Source organism: Drosophila sulfurigaster, chromosome 3 (genome assembly GCF_023558435.1).
Source record: "Drosophila sulfurigaster albostrigata strain 15112-1811.04 chromosome 3, ASM2355843v2, whole genome shotgun sequence".
NCBI classification, from domain to species: domain Eukaryota; kingdom Metazoa; phylum Arthropoda; class Insecta; order Diptera; family Drosophilidae; genus Drosophila; species Drosophila sulfurigaster.
Window position 1 is genome coordinate 14237477 of NC_084883.1, and position 27410 is coordinate 14264886.

The 27410-nt window shown below is 41.2% G+C and overlaps 4 protein-coding genes across 6 annotated transcripts in view; 3 read left to right on the forward strand and 1 right to left on the reverse strand.

Moving 5' to 3' along the window:
- The window catches only part of LOC133844677 (serine-rich adhesin for platelets), a 43196-nt gene extending 16701 nt beyond the window's left edge, over nt 1-26495 (reverse strand). Inside the window, 7 exon segments of the mRNA XM_062278764.1 lie at nt 383-1756; nt 1831-2021; nt 2140-2272; nt 3349-3426; nt 3429-3982; nt 5151-5304; nt 26436-26495. Coding sequence (XP_062134748.1) covers nt 383-1756; nt 1831-2021; nt 2140-2272; nt 3349-3426; nt 3429-3982; nt 5151-5304; nt 26436-26480 — 2529 coding nt within the window. The 5' untranslated portion in view covers nt 26481-26495.
- Nucleotides 5448-10598, forward strand: LOC133844683 (uncharacterized). Its single transcript, XM_062278773.1, has 4 exons — nt 5448-5599; nt 7910-8037; nt 10116-10169; nt 10226-10598. The coding sequence occupies exons 1-4, from the start codon at nt 5515-5517 to the stop codon at nt 10508-10510; spliced, it is 552 nt and encodes a 183-aa protein (XP_062134757.1). The 5' UTR covers nt 5448-5514; the 3' UTR covers nt 10511-10598.
- LOC133841479 (uncharacterized) lies at nt 19949-23141 on the forward strand. 2 transcript variants are annotated; one of them, XM_062273999.1, is made up of 7 exons: nt 19949-20402; nt 20460-20765; nt 20822-21015; nt 21080-21256; nt 21318-21464; nt 21520-21783; nt 21855-23141. In XM_062273999.1, exons 1-7 carry the CDS (start codon nt 20157-20159, stop codon nt 21955-21957), a joined length of 1437 nt encoding a protein of 478 aa, XP_062129983.1. In that variant the 5' UTR covers nt 19949-20156; the 3' UTR covers nt 21958-23141. The 2 variants fall into 2 exon arrangements, with proteins under 2 accessions (XP_062129983.1, XP_062129982.1); XM_062273998.1 differs by having other exon boundaries at nt 19950-20402; nt 20457-20765.
- Nucleotides 23540-25515, forward strand: LOC133841477 (uncharacterized). 2 transcript variants are annotated; one of them, XM_062273997.1, is made up of 7 exons: nt 23540-23905; nt 23966-24277; nt 24332-24531; nt 24590-24766; nt 24830-24976; nt 25032-25295; nt 25361-25515. In XM_062273997.1, exons 1-7 carry the CDS (start codon nt 23663-23665, stop codon nt 25461-25463), a joined length of 1446 nt encoding a protein of 481 aa, XP_062129981.1. In that variant the 5' UTR covers nt 23540-23662; the 3' UTR covers nt 25464-25515. The 2 variants fall into 2 exon arrangements, with proteins under 2 accessions (XP_062129981.1, XP_062129980.1); XM_062273996.1 differs by having other exon boundaries at nt 23543-23905; nt 23963-24277.
- Nucleotides 26496-27410: the final 915 nt, after the last annotated feature.

Genomic DNA, 27410 nt, shown 5'->3' on the forward strand with positions numbered 1-27410 from the left:
AATAATGTGCTGTTTATATTGTTTATTGTTGTTTGATTCAGTGATTTTCCAGTTAAGCACTGTTTCTTGTATTTTGCGCAGTGTTTTGTTTTCGTATTTGAATTTTTGTTTTGTGGCGTGTTGCTCTACGGCGGATCGTAAACATGCGAATGAATCGATCCGCCAGCGGCGCGAGGCTTTTTATGAGCTGCCCCACAAGGCACAACAAAGCGATGGAGAGAACAGAGAGATACAGAGAGAGAAAGTGACGGAGAAAAGACGCGCGCGCAGCTAGAAACGGAAATGCCACACACAAAGCGAGAGAGACAGTGTGAGATAGAGAGAGAGAGTGGCAGAAAAAGAGTGCTATTCACAGAAAGGGGCAAAGTCATGCTGCACTTACTTGTTGGACCACGATGGTGGCACGTGGCTGCTTGCAGACAGCGGCTGCCTCCAAGGGATTCGCCGTCACATTGATGGAACTGTTGCCACCGCCACCCGTTGCCTCCTCCAGTTCCAACTGCTGTTGCTGCTGCTGCTGCGCCTTGGACTTGGCTTTGCTCTTGAAGGATCGCTTGCGTGTGGCATCTGTGGGACTCAGCGAAGCGGATGCAAGGGACTCGCTGCCCGGACTATGCATGTGCAGCAGATGCAAATTGAGGGTGGAGTTGGAACCATGTTTGGGCGGAATCTGCTCGAATTTGCTGGCGATATCCTCGAATTTGTTGAGCTCGGCATAGGAGTGATCGCTGGGCGAGGAGGAAGACTTGGCTTGCGGATAAAACGCGTCCGATTGCGGCACATACTGTTGATTCTCCCGTATGGTCGTGTGTATCACCGAATCGGGACGAATGCGCTTCGAATTCTTGCGCGAAGGCGGACGCTCCCTATCTCGATCCCTATCACGATCTCGATCCCGATCGTGATGCTGCTGCTGTTCCTGCTGCGACAGGCGAGAGTACTGCTGAAAGATGTCGGTGCTCAGCTTGCGCTCGTAGACCGAGCAATGCTCCGCCTCATCGGAGTCGCTGCTGGTGCTCGCTGTGGCCGAGCTGGGTGCAAAGCATTCCCGCTGTATACGCTCGTAGTCGAGCGCCTCGCGATCAAAGGGAAACATGGTGCCGCCGGCAGCTGCATCGCGAAGACAACGCTCGCTGCTGCCACTCGACGAGCTGGAGGAATATTTACGCTGCTGTGCGCAGGACGAGGCAGAGGGAGAGAGCTGCTGTTGCTGCTGCTGTTGGGATTGACGTTGCTTCTGACAACTGCCAAAGAAGTTGCCCTCTTTCATCGTAGGCGGCGCCGAGTTGATCTTGGCTATGGCGCCAGTGGACACAGAGGGCGTGGTCCGCTTGCGTTCTCGCTTGGGACTGGTGCGACTGCTGGACGAGGGCGAGACGCTGGGCGAGATGCGATTGCGTGTGCCATTCATGGCATCGCGTTCCCTTGAGCGCAACTTCTTGCTACGATTGCCAGGCAGACTCCTCTCGAGTGGCTCCAGTTCCGCTTTGGAGTCCGCCTCGCCAGCAGCTGTGTCGCCATTGTAATGGGCGCTGCTCGCCCGACGGCCGGGCGCCTGCTGTGCGTCCTCCTTGAAGGTGAAGTGACTGCGGGCCTTCTCGCTGCTACGTGCGGATTTCGGTGACTGCGGCGGATCGAAGGTGAAGTGCTCACGTCCTCGTGTCGGCGGTGGCGCCGTGCTGGGCTGCCGTGACGACAGCAGCGGCGTTGTGGATGACGGTTCTCCCGTCAATATGGACAAACACGACTCCTGGCTCTGCGTATGCAAATGAGTGAGAGTTGAGAGTGGGGAATGGATGGAAGGGAGCGATGTGTGTGCGTGTAACTCACCTCGGTGCTATCCTGCAGATTCATGTCGTGGCGTGGGGGATAACGCGAGCAGCTCGTTAATTCCATCTCAGTGGCCATGCCACCGCCACCGCCACCTCCACTTGTCTCGTGCTCCGAATCGATTTGGATGGCCGTCAGGAGAGGCTCCTCCAGCGAACTGAAGAGCGGCTCGCTGGGCCCCGAGTTGTCGCCTATTAACAAAGCACACCATAAGCGAAATGTAAACCAGTTTGATTTCGTTGATTAATTGGAATTGGTTTTCGCTTTGGAATAGCAAATCAATCAATCAATTAATTAGTCTCTGCCTACCCAGATCGAGCGAATCGCAGGTCTCCGAGGTGTCCGTGTGCGTCACATTCGTGATGAGCGTGCAGGCCGAGTCCGTGGACGTGTTGATGTTCGTGTCCGGAATGGATGCCGACGAGGCTCCCATCACCACCAGCTGAGAATGGATGAGAGAAATGAGTATGGAGTAGAGAAACAGTGGGAAACATTAGGATTTACTTGCAGATAGCATTTTTAAATCAGTTACAACAATAACAACAGGTGGATAATTTCATAAAGTCGCACAGAATAAAATATCTTAATAAAAGCGATTCATACGTTGACAATAATTGAGCAGAATAATTGCTTGTTGAACAATTTATGGTTTTCAAAATATTTACAAAAAGAAAAACATCAGTGTCAAAAGACAATTTTAGTGTGGCTCATTTAATTTTAGAATATTGTGCAAGAATGTCTCTTACAAATGCATTTATTTTTAACCGCAACTAATTCAGATTTTGTTAAATTTAGTTTTAAGCATAAGACACATTTAATCATCATTTTTATGTATATTTAATTACTATATATATATGTATGTGAATTTGTATTTTTCGCGAGGTAGATTATCACATCATAAAAATAGTATAAATCAAATCTAGAGAAACTAAAAGTTCTAGTTTTTGTTTTTTAATGGAAAATTTAACTATAAAAGTTGCCTTGCATTATTTGGAAATCCCAATACTTTTTATTTCTTTCTTTTTTTATGAATTTCTTCATAATTTTTTGAATATATTAGGAGATGTAATTTTTTGTGTATTTAAATTTTTTTATATTTTTAATTGTCACGCTAGACATTTTCGGGGAATTGCTCATACTCAAATTTTTAAAATTCTTTTAGTTTGTCATTTGTGGAAATAGCAATAATACTTGTGCTATAAAAAAAATACATGTATCGAGACTAATAATAAAAATATTAAATTTAAAATACAATAGCTAATTTCTTTATAAAATTCGTTTTAACTTGGCGTCACATTCCTATTTAACTTATTTTACAGATACTAAATAAAATATATACAATAGCAAATTGCCTTTTAAAATTCATTTTAAATTTGTGATAAATTCCTATTAAAATATTTAGAATTAAGAAACATAACTAATGTAAAGAAATGTTTCTAAGTAACAGTATTATGTTAAAACATTTAAGTGGAAAGTTTTTGTTAATTGGAATTCCCTAAGTGTGGCATAATAACTCACCTTGGGCACTCCGCCCACGCCCATGGAATGCATGGCTGTGGCACCGCTCACCGAGTTGTGATAGGCACTGGACACGGGGGATTCATGGGCAGGCTGTTGAGCGGGGCGGCGGTGGTGGATGAGTTGATCTTGTTCTTAATGCTGCGCCCGCTCTTGAAGTACAGACGACGCAGCGCCGTTGCCGTCGAGGAGCCGGATGTGCTGAAGCCATCGTTGTCGCTGGAGCCACTCGAGTTGCTGCCACCGGAGAGAATGCCCATGCCGTTGAGCTGGGCAGCGGCACGTGCTGCCGTCGTGGGCGTGGTTGGCTTCGAAGTGCTGGACGTAGTTGTTGTTGTGGCTGTGGGCGTGGTTGACTTGGAAGTGCTAGCTATAGCTGTGGGCGTAGACGTGGGACGAACAGGAGTTGGCGCAGTTGAAACGTTTCTATTGTGAGTGCGTGGCGAGGCTGGCTTTGCTGTGGTTGTCTTCTCGTCTCTTGTCTGCTGGCCCAGGGCGAGTGCCATCATCGCTGCGGAGCGAGTGCTCATGTAGCAGGTGGGCAGCTGCTTGGCGGCGGAGGAGGTGTTGCTCTTGTTGTTGCTGGTAGCCGTTGCATTGCCGTGTGCTGCATGTGAAACGGAAATTGTCATAGCTAATGTGGGAAGAGTGAACAGAGAATGGGCATGATACAGATACAGAGAGTGGAGAATGACAGTCAAGAGCACACATTAAGCTGCTATTAACTGGAATAAATAGTGGAGAATTGTGGCTATCGGTTGGCTGATCAACGAGTTCACCTCAACTGGAATTGGGTTGGGCAAATCGCACGTTCTAAATCAGCAAATAAAATCGATAAATTCTAGCGTGACACACGCAGCTCATTCATCCGCACACCAAGCAAAGAGAAGAGGAGGAGTTGGGGAGATGGGGAGAGACACAGCCCACATATACGCATTAAATGACTCAAGCACTATGGGGAATTTGTGGCTGGGATTGCTATCGGGGCGACGCTTTCCACTCGCACTCGCACTCACACTCACACTCTCGCTCACTCTCTGCTTTGGGTACTTCACCCGATTCGCGCACGGAAGCGCCGTCCACGCTGAATTTGGCACGTAAACAGAATTGAGATTTCGAGGAAAACAAAAGAGGAAAATGAAAACAAACCAAAGCAAGCACGCACACACACACACACTTTCTACTGAGCTGCAGATAATAAAAATAATAATAATAATATTCTCGCATCATCGGAATTCCGCAAATACTCGTAGTTTGCTTCTTAAGATGCGCGTCTAACGTGTGTCTGGCATCCTCTGAAAGAATACTCGACATATTCTCTGCCCGTCTATGTCGATGTTGTTGTTGTTGTTGTTTACCTGTTGCTTTCAGCTCAATGAAATTTCTCAATAATAGCTCCAAATAAGTTTTATTTGCTCGACCCGAAATAGCTGATGGAAACAATAACAAGAAAACAACAACATTAACTCGCCAGAGGCCAACAGAGTCCCCCCTTTCTCTCCTTCTCATACACACTCCCCAACTATGTTGCAAAAATGTTGAAAATCTTTGACCCAAAAATATTCGCAACATGATGAATATATTTTCATATATCGCGCATACGCCCCGTGGCGACGAAGCATTACTAGCCAACTTTGTAACATGTTTCCAGCTTTATTTACACAAATGTCACAGAAACTATGTCAACGGTTCGTTTCCCAAACATGTGCTCGTCGTCAGCCCAGGGATGGCAACGAATGGCGAGGGATGCATGACGATATTCTACGCAACAGAGTTGTATTTATTATTTGCACACTCTTTACCTTGACCACGACTCCGCGAGGTTGGAGAAACGCCCGTTGTCGTCGTCGTTGTTGCTGCTGTTGTGGGCGGAACTGTTATAGGTGCTGTGGGCGTGGCATTGGGAGTGGGACTGCTATCGCGAAAGATGGGCGAACCAGGTACATAGCGTTCGGGCTGCAAACAAAAAGGAGAGAGAACGAAAAACAACATTAATTACAGTTCAAATAAAGTTGCGATTTATGTGTAAATAGTATTGAAAACTTATCAATCGGTGGAGTGATAAGATATCACTGCATTGCGAGGCACTTCAATCAATACATTAGACCGATTCAGCTGTCAATAGCAAGCATCACTTGGAAGACAAAAGGTTGAGGCTTCGAGAAGATGCAGCAACTGTCAAAAGCTTTAAACACATTTCAATTTTACGTCACTTTGGCCGTCGTCTTAGCGTCTGCAGCTAACACAATTGGTGCGTACAAACATATATATTATTTACGAATATATTCACAAATATGAGTAGTACTCATATTTGGCTGTCATAAGCAAATATAATATCTTAACATATACTCGCACTCAGCGTACTTATTTCAATTGAAGCGTATTCAATTTCCACTTAACTAAATTAGCTGTTTCATTGCGAAACTTGTCATCTCAGTGACAGTCAGAGAGGAGAAGGAAAATTCAGGTAGCATTTGAAACGCTGCTTCTCTTGTATTGTATTGTTTTTGTTTTTGTTTTCATCTCGGCACGCTCTCTTCATAATTTTTCATTTCATTTTTGTTTTGCCTAATTCTACATGAGACCTCCACGCGATTCCAAGAACTTTGCTCTGCTTACGTATTTCAGATGTACTATAATACATTTATATGTATCGGATATATTCGTGTATCTCTCATGAGTCTATTAACCATAACCGATCTCATGTTCAGCTGCTTATGCCACTCTCCAAATGACCGCATTTAATTTATTGATTGCTACACAAAAGATGATACAAATCATTTCTCAAAAAGATTTCGCTGCATAACGCAATATTTTTAGATCTTGTTGTGACCGTGAGGCCAAATCAATCAGTTGTTTAGATGAATAAGATGGATGTAAACTATAAACTAAAACGAAGGGGTCAACTAAGTGCATGAACTTTTGATTGGCACAATAGAAAAGTAGATTAATTACGTTTTATTTAAAGGGTAAATGTGACAAAGATTTCCTAAAGATGAGTTTGCAATACTTTATTTTAATATACATAATTTCAGTATGAACTTTTGATTGACATAAAAGAAAAGTATATTTGATTAGTTTTATTGAAAGGAAACAACGATTTCTTAATATTTGATTTTATTTTCATGAATAATAGAAAAACAGAATTGAATAAAGTTTATTTAAAGGGTAAGTATGAAATTCTGATTAATCAAAGAAAAACAGATTTGATTCAATATTGTTTAAAGATTTAATGTGAAAGTGACTTTTGTAATTTTTAATTTTCATGCTTTCTGATTTAACTTATTCTAATGCTAAAATCTATCAACATTTGGCATACTTGTTGAACTTTGCGCCACTGTGCGTAGCGTTAATTTCAGTAATATATTTTCGCTGCTATAATTTCGCACGAATGAATGAGTGAGTGCTTCTTCACTGACTGATTCTCGAATACGCCGAAATGAAGCGTGCCCGTTGCCAATGGGTTCGACTACTCGATCAGCTTTTTATGCAGAAATTGCAGTGTAAATTGTTTAAAAATAAACAGGCACACACACATTTAGTGGATTACTCGTAATTTCTATCCACTGATTTTACGATGAAATTGTGGATCTGTAAAAGGCCTATTAAAAAGCAAAGCACAACACAGCACAGTTCATTATTTTGATTGGCGATGATGCTGTCTCAGTTCTTCTTGCCAGCTGTTGGACAATCGAATGTTTCGCAGGGTCGTTTGGGGTCTGAGAACTGAGGCGAAAGATGATGTGCTGTGTAAAAATACACTATCAAAGGGGTATAGTAAGAAACTTAGGAAGTACATCAATGTGTATTTAATTAACAGAGATGTTCTCTTTAATATTATATAAAAAGTTTATTCACTCGATATGTCTTTAAAGGCAGATGAAAGTAATGAAATGTTTGTGAATGTTTGTACTCCCACCATCCATCTTCCTCTTCTCTCTACTATCTTCTTCTCTAATTTACAAACTGATCAGATAGAGCATCGCATCTTTGCCTATCATCCTCTACTTTACGTGGCCCCAAGTCTCGTGTCATGAAACTGCTTACAGCAATCTTTAGCCATTGGCCTGTTGCTATTCTTGTTGCCGTCTATTGACGTCATTGTTATTACACAAATAAAAAAAGCAAGGCATATATTGAAAATACAGAAAATAGATAGATACATGTCGAGGACGCTGTCGTGCCACTTGGCAAATAGACAGAAAGTCTGTTGCCAAAATTCTCACTTTAATGCAATTAATTTGAATAAAATACAACAAAAGTAAACGAAAGTGTGTGTTTTATATAGATTTTCATGTTGTCGCACTGTTGCGCTTGTCTATAAATAAATTCTAAGAAAAGCACATCATGATCATCATCACCATTATCAAACATTATGATCGAGTGAAAACGAAAGGCAACGTCATGACCTCGTTCAATTATTGTGATATATTCTTATTTTTGTATTTTCGGTTTACAATATATTTGCTTGTAGGATAAGTATAAGTATAATAAGTATTGTAGTTTTTTTCACTTTCTCTGCATATACATATATATTTTTTGTATTTTTCTGGACTTGCAGCTCTCGAGTGCTACGTCTGCAGCTACACGTTGAACCAGAGTGATGCCACCTGCCTCACGAATGCCACAGCCGGACGAGCCATCAACTGCAGCATGAAGTACTGTTTGACGGTGCGTCAAGAAATGATTGTGAGTACTGCCACATTCGAGTATTTGAGAATTCCCAGCCATGCAACATCAAATGTTGCAGCCACTCACACACAAACACACACACACACACACACACACGTAGAGCAATCCAGTCATAATCTTGGCACATATTCCCAGCGGAATTCTTCACGTACTCGCACTAAGCCGCAGCTGGTTGAATACGCCACGACACAACAAAGTCGCACCTTGCACACGACTTTTTCCCTTTTCCTTTTTCCTTTTTTCGTTTCCATCAATGAATGAATGGCCAGCAACTTTGTTGCGAAAAACTTTGACTTTTCTTTTTTTTGTGTCAGCCAGCCAGCAAATTAGCGAGTTGCACGTAGCCAACGAGGCTATTAAACTAAACTCTTAAGCGCACAATGTAATTGAATATATTATGTGCGGCGGGCGCATGTGGCGTATGAGTAATGAGCGGCTGAAACTCGTATCTCCTAGAGTGTCATTTTAAAAGGACATTTCAAGCGCATTTGCGCTGCAAGATTCTCATATTTCCCTTTACTATACTATATATATTATGCTCAACTACTCATACCCGGTACCTATAGGGAAGAAGAGTATTACCAGTTGGTGTATTTTTAGAATAATACCGCTTTGTTTAGCTTTCTTTGAAAATGAGTAGCGGATATCTCACTGTCGAGCATTTTTGACTGTAGCTGTCTTACTTGCTTTTATTCTAGTTGTGGCAGACTACAGACTAAAATGCCCTAATTTGCTTGGCTTAGGGTAACCAAGAGTTGTGCTCTCGCTTTGCAGCATTGTCTCACAATTTTGAATTGCAAACTTATGCCATGGAAAATGTGGAGTAGCTGCTCTTAGTTGGCACAAAGGGCACAAAGCTGCAATTTGCAATAAAAACTTGGCATGCAAATGGCAAAGTCAAGTGCTCAAAACGAGCAAGAGGGTCCAATAAGTTCAACTCTAGCATAGAACTGTCTGTAATCTGCATTCTGTAGTCTGGGACTGTAATCAGTCGATTGTTTTTATGCAGCAATGTAAATAAGCCGTGAGGAAGACGAAACCACGTCTGTTGACATTGAAGCTTTTGCCTGATTTAATTTCGCAGCAGACTCTTCGCGGCCCAAATGAATGTGGAGTGTATAAAAAATCCATTACCATAATTTAATGGAAAGCCAGAAAGGCGTATAAAACCACAAAAGCCGCTTGCTCACACAGGGTGCTGAGTGTACACTCAGTTGGCTTCACCTAGCCACATCCTCTTGTCCCTTGCCCCCTTTCTACTCTTAACGCTTTGGCTTCGGCTAGGCCAGAGGGAGATAGAGTCAACGTCAACATCGACGTTAACTTTATCGTTGTCTGCTGCTGTCGTCACACTCCTCCAAATACGCTTTTCCATTCTTTTTTGTGCTGTTGTTGGGTAAACATTTGCCAGCGCTTCATTAGTCATGAAGCCTTGAACTCTTTGTTATTGAATTTGCCGGATCAAAAGAAGCTTTAAGCCAGCATGGAAATGAAAATGGAAACAAAAAGTGATGTATCTCAGACTCTCCTAGGCACAAAGACGCTGCTGTTCCTGTAGCTGTTGCTGCTGCATTGATGCTCGACATAATGCAATTAAAACTTTATCTGCTCTTCAGCTGCTGTTAACGATGAGCAGAAAAAAAAAAAGAAAACAGACAGACACATAAAGGAGAAAATAAAGGAACAAAAATCAACTAAACTCAGGCCCCAAGCTGAATGCATAATAGCCAGAGCAACAAGTACACAATTAAATGTACTCGTAGTCATATAAAACTCAATTAAATTTGATCATAAACAAGCTAAACGAGCGATGCATACTATACTTTTTAGTACATAGGAAATGTTCAGATTATTCTGTTGACTTTAAACATGTGCTGTGCTCATCTGGCAAACATCGAGTAGGAGCAAGCGTAGGCAATCGATAGAAAATTGTGAAATATTTCAATATTGTTAATCTTAACAAAAAAAGAAAAAATTACGCCATTTTTTTGTTTGCTGATGTATCTTTTGCATGTTTTCCTCGCCGCGCCCCCTTTGGAACGCATTTCCTGTTTCCCGGTTCGTTTTGCCTGCAGCACAATGCGAACAAAGTCAATTCCTTTCTACGTGACTGTCAGGATAAGCCGCGTGTGAGTATCAGATCAACTTCTCTACATATATCAAAGATGCCTTACGCACTTTACAGATGCTCAACGGAGTCCTAACGGATCCCTCCTATCGCACCTACTATCGCTCCTGCCAGCAGAATCTCTGCAATGGCCACAACGGACGAGTTTACAATACAAGTGGGCATATTGCAGCTGGAGGAGGAGGTGGAGGAGGAGTCAGTGGAGCTGTTGCAAGTGGCAATCACAATGCCATTATAGCTGGCAAAAGCGGAAGCCCAAAGGCAAGGACGAGTTTGCGAGATTGCTGGCTTCTTCTCATGTCGTTGTTGGTAACTGTAATTAGCGTCGAATGCATGCGATGAGATATGGCTAAAAGCACAAGACAAGACTCCTTCCCCCCACTCGTAATATATGCCAGCCTTAAAATAAAATGCCGCCAGCATCCAATTAAAACGCTTTTAGCCAAAGCCCGTAGAACGAAAAAGGGGGGAGCATAAAGAAGAGGGTTCACCATCAGGTGCCTAGCTGAAAGTTGACCCCGATTGCGAGGTTTTATTTTTACTTTTCGCCATTGTAACACATTTGTTGGCTAAGGAGTTCATCGAGGTCAGCCTTCAGCTTAGGACTTCCGTTACACGCCCCCACGTTATTGGGGCGGAGGCGAAGGCGGAGGAGGCCTTCAATTGCCAGCTAATTAAAACAAATTAAATACGCGTTAAAAGCAAACATAAATTCCAGCGAATGGCACATTTCGCTCTCGTCTCGTCTCTTTTCTTGGCTGTCTAATGATTTGATGACATTTTTATGTGTGTAAATTTCTGGCATGCCAAAAGCAAACAACAACAATAAAGTCATGAACAAGAATTGCCATTTGAAAGTGCTCTCTCTCTCTCTCTCTGTCTCTGTCTCTTGAAATGACAAAGAACAAATACTAAGCATGGTTGCCAACTGCAGGTATATGTCCTTTTAATTGCCCTAATCTCCCCAACCCTATCGCAACTCTCTTTTGATTAAGATAAAGACAAACTCGAGACTCTGTTAGTTTATTTATTCAAGTTGTTGGCTGGCAAATACAGAGACAGAGAGAGAAAGATAAAGGAGCATGAACTACGACTTCAGGCCAAGGACTCGAGACTACTTAGGCTAAGCAAATACCTTGTTTGTCGCCCCCTTCTTCCCCCATCACTTTGCCAGAGGCTAAGTACTTAAGTACGGCAATTGTAGTTAGTCATGCCTCATTATGGGCCGCACTAATCGTCCGAGTGTCTGTTAAAAGAGCTTGACGTCTATTTTCTTTTTGTACTCTCGACAGCTAATATCGATTAGGACGTTGGGGTGCCTCACTCGCTGGGTCATTTAAACCTGGGGTGGGGTGATTCACTACTAATTTGAATATCTGTAAAATGAATCAATGCTTTTTGCTATCGCCGTAACGCGTGACATTCATTTACATACAGACAACAGAGTGTGCGTGCGCCTGTGTGTGTGTGTGTGCAAGTCTGTTCTTGTTGGCTTCACGCATTAAACTAACAACAGCAACACACGTTTGACAGTTGCCGTTGTCGCTGACATTTTGATGTTGCCATTGTTGTTCTTGTTGTTGTTGTTGTTGTTGTTCGCTTTGCTTTTGGCTCCCTTGACATGCTTTTTGGCACTTTGGAAAAACACGAAAAATGTTTGCATGGCAAACAATTCGCTGTCACCCATCATGCCACATTCCCCTCCCCATCCCCCTGTCTTTGCTCACATCTAGAAACAAGAACAAAGTGAAGCACAACAAAAAAAAATCACTCATGACACGCCTCACTCCCGTTTTTCTTGCATTTTGCATGGGTCAAAACAACAAATAGCATTTTGGGGTATTGGAAAATCGCCTCAGCAACGAACACTTCATGTGACATTTGGCGAATTTCCATCAAAGAAGCTGACATTCATCGAAACCGAATGACACGTCATGACAAGACGCAGTACGACGCAGTAATAGAAACTCCAACAAGTTGCTAAGCTTTTGTCAATTGCAATTATATTAAATGTAACATGTGATCTGATGATGAAATAATTCTCTGCTAATTGCCAATCAACATGTTGCAACTTGATGCTGAAGGTCAATCGATAGTTTTATAAGTACACGAATTATTCGGCTTAGTCTAGGGTATTTAAATTTCGACATTTTTATCTGTTTTCTTTATTCCTTATTTGCCCAGCAGAAAAGCTCCTTACAAACTTTGTTCGGCAACAAAAAGTTAAGCGCAAAGTTTAGGTTTTATTAATATTTTTTTTTCGCTTCGTTTTGTGGGTGGCCTCATTACCTGATTATGGTACACCTCAATGCTTACAAACAAGTTCTTCGAGTATTATGAGCAGCCCACAAAGTAGACAAACAATTAATTTTAAATGGCAAATTACATTAAGTAAGCTATACATAGTATCGCAGGTATATAAAGGTACTTCAAAGTGTATCTGGCATGAAGAATCTCTTTAATTTCATTGCGGAAACAATTCGCATTTACGTTTAACAAATATTGTCTTGTTCCCAATTGAAGTCGGGCGCGAAAGATAATGCGAAGGCGTCACTGCGAATACATACATACTATATGTATATGGGCGATTCCTGTGGAGATGTGCTGTTGAAATTTCTGACGCCTGGAATACTATATGTAAAACCACATTCACTTGACAGTAGCCACAGCAATCCACATGCCGCAATGACAATAAACAAATCGGTTGAAATTCAGGATGAAAGCGATTCTTATTAGTCGACTACAAAATACCCGTGCCTAAGGAAATAAGATTACTCTTGCGAGTCTATGAACTGACTTTAAATCTTTTTTCGTAAATAAAAAACTTTTAGTTGGAAACTTGATGTATCTATTAAAGCCCAAAACTTCAACTAACAGCTATGCCTGATCAAGCATATTACCATCACTTTCATATTATTAGAACTACAACCAGGCATTGTCCAAGGACGTATTCTCTATAGAGCCTCAGCTAAGGATGGACCCCTACCAGGTGGAACTAAGCTTCACTTGCGTCAGCAGCATTGAAACCAACTTCTGCGGAGGCGTTTTCATTGATACTGAATGGTTGCTAGCCGCTGTTTAGTGAACAGCCGAAAAAGTAAGCCTAAGCTTAAGGAATATTTCAAGTTTGGTAATTAAATTGAAATCAATTGTTGCTGAGAGGACAATGCTCTCAAGGCTCATCTCCTATGACGCCACGTCTTTCACATCCGCCCCCTGTATCAGTATATATAACAATATAAGTGTATTCAGTCCTCATCATTGCCTTCATCGATACTCCAGAGCTGATGACTACTTTAATCAGAGGGATCTACCTGGCAAAGACACTTACAGATCTTGGTCATCATCTGTGGCAACATACGAAATGTGGTAATGTGGTTGCTTCGAACAAAATGATTTCTGTAGTCTCAGCCAACAAGTTAACTACTTGCAGAGAGGACTGTGGGGAATCGACAGCAAACTAATTGGCAGCTTCCTCATGTCGTCAATTACTTTGATTTAATTAAGGCTGCCATCGGCAATTAATCTTAGACTGAACTTTAAAATCATTCGTTAATAGAAACTGTGATATAGGAAATAGATGCATTCTTCATATTTATATTGAGCAAAACTTTGGAAATGATTCTGAAATATATCAAGTACAAGAAATATGTTTAGTGTTCATTTCGGCTTTTGGTCATGTTGCCATTATTCTCTCTGTGTAGCTAAGTATAGTATACCTTATTGCACAAGTTCGGTGTAAGTATGTCAAGAAAAGTATACAAAAATATGGGACAGCAATTGTTCATCTGATGTACGAGTTATTTATTTTCGGTGTTGCCCAGCCCCCTTTAATAAGGTGCCAGAAGGGAGCTGAGGACGGGCAAAAGAAAGGCAAGACTCGTAGACTTTCGCTGGCTGCTTGTAAGGTGTGTGAGCCACATTATAAATTTACTTCGTTTGTCTTCTACCCCGATATAAATGACTGCGACTGACAGTTCTGTCTGCCGAGACATTAACCAACAGCAGGGGGGTGGGGCAGCAAGTGGGGAGGAAGCCAAAGAGGAGGCGAAGGGATGCAGATGGCATTCAATGACTGCGTCGACATTATTTCCATTTAGTTGTCGCTGCGTGCACTAAACTTATCCATCGACGACCGCAAATTGCGGTCCTGCATGAACGGGAAGTGGAGGAGGAGGCGGGGGCGGGAGCAGGGGCTGAGGAGCCAGACTGACAATAGTTGGCTCTATTTAATGCCCAATTGGCATTACAATGGCTGCCCCCGCAATGGAATTTGCTGGCTGGCTGGCTGGCGTAGTGCAGTGCATTGAACTTGCTCGTCCAGAGCGCAATTCGAATTCCTAGGCGACTCAGTTGTCTCTGTCTCAGTCTCCATCTTCGTCTCCCGATTCCCGACTGTCTTGTGGCGGGAACAAAAAAAGCGTCGCGTCGCAACCGGAAACTATGCAGCCATTTTGAAAGCTATGTTGTAGACTGGTTGTCCCCTCTTGTCCGAGGTGACTTTGCGCCCCATTTGGCAATATGAAGTCATAGTCATTATCGTACACACCCCAAGAGTCGTTGTTAATAAACACAAACGCCGATCACCTTGTCTTGGTTATGAGAGATGCATTCATGTCCCATGCCTCCATCCACTTTCAGTCGGGTTAAAAATAAATGCAATTTATTGTTACCCATTTGCCGAAAAAAAAAACAGAATTCGCCAAAAAACAGAGGAAAAAAAAACAAGGCAGGGAAGTCAAGTCGCAAATTGCACAATCGCAGTGCATGTGTTATAAATTTTAAAGAAAATATAAAAAAAGATGAACCATAATAATATGAGAAAATTAAAAATCGAGCATGTCGGCGACAGCAACAACAAAAGATAAAGGCAAATTCAAAGAAGGCGGAACATTCGACTAAAAGTCGCGTGATTTATGCCTTTGCAACCAGTTCACAGACGGAAAGGTAAAGGCGACAAGAAAAGAGATGCGAACAGAGAAGAGATCTGAACTGAACTGAACAGAACAGAACAGACAGAATGCCGCCCCATTCCCCACCCCAGCCCCACCTCTGCCCGCCCCACTAGTGGAACTGGAACGCATAAATGGTGGGCGTGGGCCGTATACCCAAGAGGCACGTCTGCAAATTTGCTCCAAAAAGTCAAGAAAGGTGAAATGAAACCAATAAATATCAGAGTACTTTAAATGCCATAAAATATTCAATTCTTTCCATATTACGTCTGACGAAATAATACAAAAAATATATATACTCCAAACTGACTAAACATATTCGATTGGAATACCCTTGAAAGTACTGTTTTTGTAAATCGGATTTTAGTGAAGTCTGAAGGATATGTTTTAATTGATTGCTCTGCCCATTTATTTTTATATTCATTCGTTTTCGACCTTTGTAAGATAATTAGACAGCTCACAAAACAGTCTATTTTAGATTTATGTATAGTGTAGGTGCCAACAATATTTCACTTAGCAGTTTTGCACAGTGTAATAATTATTGATGAATACTTTGGCCTATTTTAATAAGAAATAAAAATAAAAACGACACAACAACAACAACAGCAACAAAATCAAAGTAGATTCGACAACGTCACTTCAGATGTTTGCCGCGTAAATTAAGCGTAAAATTTTGTTTGACAAACGGGCAATGCGCCAGCAGACATTAAATCTTACGAAAGATCTGCTCCTCCTCCAACTCTTAGCACACCTTTCGATACCGACGCCGCAGAGGCGTCGTCCAGCGGTTGGCGGGGGCAGCACGAGTGCCACCCAACGAATGAGGGCGCCACTGTGCACATTTGGCAAACGTTGCGAGTTGATGACGTCAAACCCAAATAAGACTCTGCATATATACCGGCAGACTTGGCGTCCACCTATTTTACCGTACTGTATTGTGTATACAGATTCACCATCGCACTTGGGCACACTTTTGGTCTATTTTAATAGACTGTGATTCGTAATCAGAATCTGAATTGAACACAGTCCCCGTTGGTCTGCGCGACATCCGTTGTGAGGGGCACACTTCCACTTCCACTACCATTTCCAGGAAATCCCAATGAATCACTTGACAAAACCGACAGGCCTAAAGTTGGGGGATTTGTTCGGCTCGTCCAATAGGACGGCTGTGTAAACAAAAGTCACTCAAATTTCATGGGCTTTACGCCGACTTATAATGCCTTGCGAACTGAATACGTGGTGACAATTGTCTGAGTGGAAAATATGCCTGGAATCTCTGAAATTTCAGATGCCACTTTAATCGATTACCGAGGTGTAAATGTAATTATAAGTTGATCGAAACGAAAGGATGGCAACACAATACATTTTCATTCACCCGATGAATATAGACTTAAGTGCATTGCGGATGTGAAGCATGAGTTTAATGCATTGAATTGTCAACAAAGATGCCAATGAATGGACTTACCCTACATATATGTACTTACACACACACATTATTATTGTTTATTCAAGTATTTATATTTACCTACGAACCCTATATGAATGGGATATACTATATGTTTCCCCAGACTTGTAGTACATATGTATACATTTGCATTTATTCGCCTGCTGATGATGTTGACAACCAATTAATTTCAGATTGCCCACAACAAAAGCAAGTGTCGGACTTGGGTGGCGTCTGTGTTAATTGTTTTTAATGCAAATTGCATAAAAATAAATAAAATGCGATACATTAAAAATGGCTTAAAGTAGCCCAAGCCATTTCAATTTCAATTATGCCACAACTTTGCCATCATAGTGAAGTGCGAACGCGAGTCTCTCTGACTCTTCCAATCTCTGACGTCAGCACACATACTACTACAGCACTATAGATAGTATCTGTGTGTTCTATGGATTCCAATATTATACCATGCATGAGTCTGTCTGGTTAGCATCTCCATTCTCAGCCCACTGGGTGAAGCAATGCAGTGCACAGTTCATTGACATGACTATAAATTTTGTCGCCACGAAAATAGTTTTCTGTTTTTCACACTTTTCAACTGCGCTCTTTTCCAAGATGTTGCACAATTTTTGTGGTTTTCTTCTCATTTGTCTTATTATTCGAATAAGCAAAACTTCACTCCTGAATTGTATCTGATCGAATGGGAAATACTCTTGCAAAAGTTCTTCCAAGCAACATTTTTATTATCTATTATCTATTATCCCCATACTTAGTTATTCTAATGTACAACTCCTTAAGAAATCCTACACTACTATCTCTCATAAAGAATATGACAATACTTTATTCTAATTTTTAATTCCAATTTCACCAAAATGTTATCCATTCTGTTTACCCTTTGCTGGTTAGTACGAAATTACTTGATGAGAATGGCATTCCGACTAAGCAATTAAGCTTTTGTTTTACTATTTTTGCAATAATGGAATTTATGCTTTTGTCTTAGTACTTTTTGAATAATAGTATTTAGCTCTCCCTGTTGTTTTAAATGTCACATAAATCGTGGTTACCAAAGCTTTTTGGTATCATTCTGTTGTTGTCATAGCATTTCCCTGAGACACTGCAGCATATTGGAATACTTTGTTTTTGTGGGATGCATTGTGCACAATTTCAATCTCTATATATATTGTGGCTAGTTAATTAAAATGTGCCCTCACTTGTGACAACAACAATGTGCCGCCGTAATTAAAACAAAAACAAATGCGAAAGCGAACGTGAACGTGAAGTGTTCTCGACTCTGAGCTACTAACTATCCAATTTCGCCAGCAAAACCACACAAAATAAATATATATTGAATAATAAACACTACATTATATTAAACCCCATTCAAAATATACATAACTATGTCCACTTAAATTTTAATTGGTATTTTCGTTTGAATGAGGCAACTTTAAACTCGAACTTAAACATTATATAATTATATTTATTTTTATATTTATCCTTAATAAATACAAGAAGATATTCATTCTGATCAAAAATGCACATCGTTTAGAAATTTGGTTCTTTTAGTTATATACCTAAACGTACGTTTGACACTGGGTTATTCCACTCTTTTCTCCCCATGAGTACCCGGTATAACAATCCTCCAATCCCATCCCCAAGGATTGTCAACAAATTTGTACTATGTATCATATTTACTCAAAAAATATGTGCACATGCATATAGCATGTATATAGCATGTATTTTGTCTATGGGTGTATGAAAGGAGGTTATCCAATTTGTTTCGGAAAAATGAAAAATGTTGCCTTTTTATTCAAGTGAATTTCCGTATTTCAACTGGCACTCACTGTGTGTGTATTACAAATAGATACTATATGCCGTCTGAATGCCCCCATATGTCTGTGCATTGCATTGCAGAATAATAATCACAATTTCATGCCACTGCATGTTGTATTTATTTTAAGACACTTTAAACTGAGTCAATGCAAAGCGTGGGCGGCAACAACTTAAATTGCAACAGCATTTTAATGAGCAGCACAACTAAAAATATAAAAACATATATTTTACATATCGAATGCGTACGTTGTATGTTATGTTGTCGTAAATAGGCGCAAATTATATGTGCTGTTTGCTGAGATATTATATTTGTGTCTATTTTCTATGCTGCTGACATGCGAAAAGATATGGAAATGGAAATGAACAAATCTTTGCAAAAATAAATGAATTGTGAATGGTCAGAATTTTGCTATTTATTTTTTGTTTGTGCGTGCGTGGGCCGATGGCCAAACGTTGCAAGGAGTCAATGCGCTCATTAGGCAGGCCAAAGCACAATAAATCAACGGCAAGTAGAAAGTTGTCATAGCCAAAAGCGAATACTCAATTTGATGGCAATTGCAATTGGCAAACAATTGTAGTGACAATTGTCAGCCGAAGTTCAGGGGTGTCTAACCTCACACATAGTTAAATAAACAACTTGAAGGAGACTACGCGAATCGTCTGTGGCTAATTGACGTCTCTGTCTTGCTTAATTTTCATTGAACACTTTCACTTGTCGCGGAAGTGGCCTAACTATACAATACAACACAACGCAACGCCCTCTTGCGCCCAGAGGCGAAAAATGTCGAGCAACCCTGAATATTGCCAATTGAGATAATTTGTCAAATTTGGCAAACGAAACTTGCTGATGATGATTTTGCCACGGGCAAGGACACATTATGACCAAGTCCATTAAACTCAAAAGCGTCGGCAACTGCGGTGGTAGTGGTCGTCACATTAATGCCAAAGCTTAAATACCACTTTCTGATAACTAAAAGATAATAATGTACTGCATTAAAGTATACAAAGCGGTTTTTTTGTGCAGCAAATGGAAATTTGCAAAAGCTTTATTGCTGAGCTGCTTTTATTGCCAGCGAATTTATGGCGCGACGCACAAGCAATACACAATTTCCTATGCAATGCCAATTTTTTTTCTTTTTTTTTACATTTTAAGCCCTCTTCAATTCAATTAGGTTGGCAACTCTTCGCTGAATCACTTTACATTTCCCCCCATGACGCTTGGCAACGCAGCTTGTTTATTCTGACAGTACTCAATGCTATACAATATGCATATTTTTATTCGATAGAAGAACGGTTTAAAAAAAAAAACTATTAGAAAAGTTAGACCGAATAAAATGGTTATGCTAAGCGTAAATACGCATTTTGTTTAGGAATTTAAAGCATTCTGACCGAAAATGTGGCGTCAAATTACAAACGAAAACTTTTGTAATTTGTGAAAATTTGTCATCAATGATTGAGCATTTTCCAACACTCTTTTTGGTAATGAGACTTGACAAACTGAGTAGGCTAGGTGTTATGCCAAAAGCGATGACTTGTTAAAAGGACCTCAGTTGTGACAAGTTATTCTTTCACAAATTTTCGCAGTGAGCAGAGCTCTTGAAAGTAGAAAATAAAAAAAAAAGTAAAAATTTAATTCCTCTCTTTGAGTCGTTGTGTCGAGCAATCTTTGGTTTTTCGCATTCCCATCTCCGCGCAAGTTGTTCCCATAGCAATAGAGTCTTAACTGTAACTGCTAGCCACAAGAAAGACACAAAGAATCGCAAATATGGTTCCAGTTACAAAACCGAACACCAAGGAGGTGCAGTGCCAGCTCACTGCATGTGATGAATCAAAGCTGCAACCTGAGGTCATGTTGACCCCGAAAAGCGGACGTGTTGGTATCTTCAATGCCGAGGACTTTTTGTCCCGTGCCCAGATGAATGACAAGATCAACAACATCTTGCGTTCGCCCACCAAGGCTCCCAATGGGGTTCGCCAGCGCTCTGTCTACACCAACAACAACCCATCGCCGGTAAGCGAGGAGACATCGAATGTTTTGTGTATAGCATTTGAATTCAATTTGCAGCAGACTTCGATGCGCTTGTCTGGAACGGCTTCTTCGCTATCATCGCGCATGAGCAGCATGTCGCTGAACAGCGGCAGCGCAAGTGCAAGTGTGGGCACCAACACTGCCGTGTTGGCCAAGGAGTGTTCCAGCCAAACCAACGCTAGTTGTGGCGCTGGGTCGTATCGAGGTATTGGTATGCCCATGCATCAATCTCAACCAATGCTATCAGCCATTGCTCCCGACCTGGAGCCCATTGTCCATGGTGCCAAATCAATGACTGCTCGCTTTGCTCCCTTTGGGTATGAGAATGCCAGCCCATATTGTCCGGTAAGTGTTCTATAGACCGGTCTCTTCTCTTAATTAATCCTGACTGTTACGTTCAGCCTCCGCAGCCACAAATTCACCATACACAACAGTTCCCATCGCCGATGCCTCCACCACCACATGCCTTGGGGCGCGTCACCTCGCGCACCTTTGACTTTGAAAATGCTCCACCACCACCACCACCCTGTCCTGGCTCTGGACCAATCGCCATGTCGAACGGCACCATTCAGCTGCGCCTACGCGAGGGTGTCCGGTATAAAAAAAAAGCACACAAAAATACCGCATAATTCGTTTTTAATTACTCAACTCTCCCTCAGCATTGATATGACCTTAGATAAGGCCGTCCGGGTTTTAAATCAGCGCAGCATGGTTGCTGTGTCTTTGTCTCGTAACGGCACCAATTCGGCTTTAATCCATCCCAATGGCCGGATTCTCCAGAGCGGCTCGAAAGTGGAAATTGTCACATACGACGGCATGAAGACCAACAATTTTGTGTAAGTAGAAATATAATACTATACTTATTTATTGAAAAATTTAAATGAAATTCCTTTGCAGGAGATATGCCAAGATGTGGTACAAGGGTGTGAGCTTCACTAGCGAGTCGTGTGCTTTAATCTATCTGGTAGACACCGCTGGAACACGCACTACAACCGACACTTTCACTGACCTAACCAAAGACTACACTCTGGCAGTGTTTTATGAGTGAGTGTCTGGCTTTCAATTTGCATTTCTAATTACTGTTGTCATTCTTATTCAGCGACTCACGTCACGGTCCCTCCTTTGTGCCGGATGCACAGGAGGTGATTGCCAAATCTTCGTACAGTTGCGCCGATGACGGCACCGAAATGTACGACATCAATGGTTTTCGCATCATCCAGGCTGCCGATGGCCTGGTAAAGGTTACTCGTCAGCATAACAAAGGACTCATTCGCACCAGCCCCGGTAATGGATCCGTTACTCTGACTACTCTTGGCATTCATTGCACTGCCTCGTTGGGAAAGACTTCGCATCTGTTTTTGCGGTAAAACTCATCAACGCAATAATGTCTATACCTATACCTATTTGGCTTTTATCTTGACTTTTTCGTTGCAGTCGCAATGAGAAGCGCATGCACTTCGATGGATCCAATTTCATAGTGCGCAATGCCGGACACTCGGCTGGATTTAATGAGAACAACCTTTTGATTGTCTACTAACTTGGAAAATCTCCTAACACAACAGCACACTTCGTGGACACACACATAAACACACAGATCCACTGCAGTTATTAGGGACCGTTACGCTGACCCAGCTATTGAGAGGGATAACATAGAAAAAATTGGATAAACCATAGAAAAAAAAACATGAAACTAAAAATAAGGCTCGCAAAAAAGCGCGTGGAACGCATAAGACATCCTGACAACGAAAAACACAACACGTCTTGACAAATTGCAAATTGGAGGAAACGTGTTGAAAAACTTTACTATCGAATGTCAACCGAATGGTTGGGTGAATGATCATGGATGTGTTTCGTTACTCGACGTAAGCGCAACGCAACTAAAAAGGAATTCGTTTTTAGTTAAATTTTCATACTCGAACTTTTTGATATCCGTGAAAAAAATGGTATATAACATTGGGACCCGTGTCCACTGCCCTGCCTACTACTTGAAAACGCTGGCCAAATTTGGCAAATGTAAAAGCGCTAGCGTTTTAATTTTTAAGGCTCATTTCAATAATTAAAAATCACGGAATCTTTTAATGCTAAAAAAAAACATACATACCGAAAAGCCTTAAAAATCTTTTCAACATGCAATCAAAATTGAAAACACAGGCGATTTTCAACGCACAGCATGATAAAATGTGTGTGTGTGTGCAACAATTAGTAGGCAGTGGTCTTAAGAAATGGCTGTCTCTGTGATAAAGAGAAAGCGCCAGTAATATTTATCGTTAACAGTTAATGTTAAGATTAGTTTGTAGTTTAAGCAATCCAATCTGTTCATCATCCACACAAGAAAGTGAATATTGTTACATGCTGAATAGAAAATTCAAAGTGTATACAAAGTGAATTGCAAAGTTATAGAACACACGCAAAAGTGAGAATACCTTGAGCATTTAAGACAGAACACATACTATTATTTAAGAGCTGTCATGTTGTGAATTACATGCACATAAACACACATATAAATAGAGATATCACCAACACGATGATAAGTAAAAACCTCTTACACTGTAAAACAACACCGTGCAATACAAATAAACTTGGGCTTTTGTTCCAGTTATGCCCAAGCTCTTGTTGTAATAGCCTTACGACAATCTCCAACACCCTAAATTCACGGGCATGTATACAAAATTAATGTATGTATCTAAATCAATAAAAAAAAGTACTTATAATTATTAAAAATCTGTGTGAATTATTTCTAGGCTTTTCGGGGTAAATTTAGATCACAATCTTGAGTCAATTGGGATTACGTTGCTACAAAGGTTTCTGAACATAAGCTTATATTTGGCGAAATAGAGTAAAAAAGTCAATAAAAAATCTGACTTTTTCTGAAAAAGACTTCAAAATTACCTAAAACATTAGGTCAACATATTTAATGTTGACGTTAATGTTATTCTCATTTAATAGGGTAGAAAACGTTATTAAATAACTTTAATTCTTACAAATATATTTAGTAAGTGGCAACTCTTGATAGGATATTGATATCGATCAAATACGCTAATCGATAACTATGAGTTTTCCAACACTACCTATCATGTGAAATTTAACCAAGTAGGCAAAGTGACATGGCAAAAAGAAAACACAGACAACAAAAGGATAGCAGTTGTGGCAAGTCATTCTTTCAAAAAAAATTTACGCAGTGAGCAGGTCTCTTAAAGTTGAAAAAAGTTCAAATTAAATTCCAAGACCAGGTAACGAATAATATGGTCCCAGTTACAAAGCCGAACACCAAGGAGGTGCAATGCCAACTCGCGCCTTGTGATGAATCAAATCTGCGTGCAGATATAATTTTAACACCAAGGAGCGGACGCGTTGGTATCTTCAATGCCAAGGACTTTTTATCCCGTGCCCAGATGAATGACAAGATCAACAACATCTTGCGTTCGCCTACCAAGGCTCCCAATGGGGTTCGCCAGCGCTCTGTCTACACCAACAACCCATCGCCGGTAAGCGAGAAGAAGTCAACGAAAGTTTTATGTATAGCATTTGAATTCCATTTGCAGCAGACTTCGATGCGCTTGTCTGGAACGGCTTCTTCGCTATCATCGCGCATGAGCAGCATGTCGCTGAACAGCGGCAGCGCAAGTGCAAGTGTGGGCACCAACACTGCCGTGTTGGCCAAGGAGTGTTCCAGCCAAACCAACTCTAACGTTGGTGGCCGTGGCTCGTTCCGTCGACTAGGCTTATCTATGCACCAATCTCAACCAATGCTGACAGCAATTGCTCCAGATCTCGAGCCCATTGTACATGGAGCCAAGGCGCTGACTGCTCGCTTCACTTCTTCAAGTGGCTATGAAAATGACCGTGCATATTGTGTGGTAAATACCTTATTAAAGCCTGTATTAAAGTAGTGAAACTATGCATGATTTTAGCCACCGCAGCCGCAAGTACACCACACAAAGCAGTTTCCATCGCCTATGCCCCCACCACCTCATGCTTTAGGACGCATTTGTGCTCGCCCATTTGAATTTTCAAACAGTGCCCCACCACAACCGCCACCGGCCTGCCCTGGATCAGGTCCAATAGCTATGTGTAACGGCACCATTCAGCTGCGTCTTCGCGAGGGAATTCGGTAATAAGCTCCATTACAATTGCAAATTAGATTCCTAACTATCTATTTTGTCGCTCAGCATTGATATGACCCTAGATAAGGCGGTGCGCGTCTTGAATCAACGTAGCATGGTCGCAGTCTCCTTGTCGCGTAATGGCACCAATTCGGCTTTAATCCATCCCAATGGTCGCATTCTCCAGAGCGGTTCGAAGGTTGAAATTGTCACATTCGATGGCATGAAGACCAATAATTTTGTGTAAGTTCAAACATAATACTTATTTTTAGGTATATTCTATATTCAAATGCACTTCCTTTGCAGGCGATATGCCAAGATGTGGTACAAGGGTGTAAGCTTCACCAGCGAATCTTGTGCTTTGGTTTATTTGGTCGACACCGCTGGAACACGCACAACAACAGATACTTTCACTGACCTGACCAAGGATTACACTTTGGCAGTGTTTTATGAGTAATTAGAGATTTTCCCCACAACTTTCCTTCTTAATAATCTTTTTTATTAATAGCGACTCACGTCACGGTCCCTCTTTTATGGCGGATGCACAAGAAGTTGTTTGCAAGTCGACATATACTTGCGCCGACGACGGCACCGAAATGTACGACATCAATGGTTTTCGCATCATCCAGGCTGCCGATGGCCTGGTGAAGGTTTCTCGTCAGCACAACAAAGGATTCATTCGCACCAGCCCCGGTAATGGATCCGTTACTCTGACTACTCTTGGCATTCATTGCACTGCTTCATTGGGAAAGACTTCGCATCTGTTTTTGCGGTAAAACTCATCAATGTAATAATACCTAAACCTATTTGCCCTTTATCTTGACTTTTTCGTTGCAGTCGCAATGAGAAGCGCATGCACTTCGATGGATCCAATTTCATAGTGCGCAATGCCGGACACTCGGCTGGATTTAATGAGAACAATCTTTTGATTGTTTACTAACTTGGCCATCCTAAACACAACAGCACACTCATACAACACAAACACACAGATACAATGCAGTTATTTGAAACCATTTGCGAATGGCATATGATTATGAAACTAAAAGAAACCTGCAAAATGCGTAGACAACTCACAAAACATGCTGATAACATTAATAACAATGCCTTTAGAATTATGGATATTTTGTAGCTCGACGCAAGCGTTACACAACTAAAACATCTTTTATTTGTAGTCATGTTTTCATACTACAATATAAATTTTACTATCAGGATTCTAAAAAAACAGAAGTTGTACATGTTCAAGTCGGGGAACATGTGCAACAATTAGATACAGTGACATCTCTAATATTAAATGAAGTTTATAGACTTATGAAAAATAGCTTTAATCACAAACAGTGAAACATTGAATACCCAACCAAGTGAGCACATATGAAAGTGAGAAGTTAAAGTAAAATACTGATAACCTACAGAATACACAAACACATCAGATAAAAAAAGCATATTCGTGTACCAAGAAATCAATAAAAATATTTTTTTAAAAATTATGACTAAAAAAGAGATGAGTTTGTCGTTGCCGTCCGCTTTGATTGAACTGGTGATGAGGATGGATTATATTTTTTTTATGTTGCAAAACTTTCAAGATGAAAGCCATATGCTTGTTCGGCCTGAGCACTGTGTCTTGTGTTTTGTGAGCCATAACCACGATGCGAGTAGCCAGGACAGAGGAGTCGTAAATTTTCAAGGAAATTGCTTCATGACACAGACACACACATACACATGCGCGGGGTACCACGCCCTGAGGACTTAAGTCTCCGAATGCATATTATGAAAGTTTGTTCACCACAAAATAAGCAATAAGGCTGAAGATATTTTTATAAGCTTGCGTCTCTTTGCAACCATTTTGTGCGTAATTGCAATTTCGTCGTCGGAGAACTGAGATTGTATGTAATGTGTTAGTTGTAGCTTGGTTTACCTGTAGACAAATCCAAAAACATAGGGAGATGGGATCGGCTGTCATATAGACTAATGCTGTTGCAATGCTTTGCGTGGGAGCTGAGCTATGTTGAGGCTGATGATGTGGCAGCTGTTGAATTTGCGGCTGCGGTTGCGGTTGCGCTTGCTGTTGATAAAGTTTATTGGATAACGCTTTGCCAGTAATATTCGAGTCTGTCATAAGAAGAGAGTTGGAACCAAAGTTAAATAGTCACGGCGGACCAAACAACAACAGAGTCAAAGTCATTACCAACTAAAGAGACTTGGCTAGAACATACAATAAGTACATTGAGCAGAAGCATTAGCTGATGTGAAAGGTGCGACAGCATTTATGGAATCAATACGAGTAGCAACAACAATTACGAATACACAAAAATGCCTAAATGCTATTTAATTGTGACTAATTTGAGTATGAATAGATGAATCTTGTGTGTGCGTCTGACTGTGCAAGTAAGTGTGCGTTTGTGTGTTCTTATAATAAAGAGACAGAGTTCCGAAGGCAGTCAACCAAATCGAACTGCATCAACTGCTTGCCGGTCGTAGTAAACCCAGTTGGCCTCCATATCACTTTGCCACATCTCGTTAAGGTCTATATATGTACGGAATATACAATGCTCACGCTTGCGTGCCTCTCGTTACACATTGCGATAAAGGATAGGGGAGTCGGAGTCAGAGTCGAAGGAGAACTGTAGGATTTTGGGGCACGGGACGTGACTCCCACGCCTGTGTTCAACATCAAACGCTTTTCACACTTAATTGGGCATAAAATTAAATCAGAATTGATTAAAACACTTGAATGACAACGAAAAGAAACATCAACAGCAGCAACAGCAAAGGCAACTCAGAAACACCAACATCAACTCAAACAACGAGAGCGGCTTTGACACTCGCTTCTCTTCTACTCTCTGCAGCACTCCTTGGAGCTCCGGCTCCATGCTCCAAACTATGCACAAAA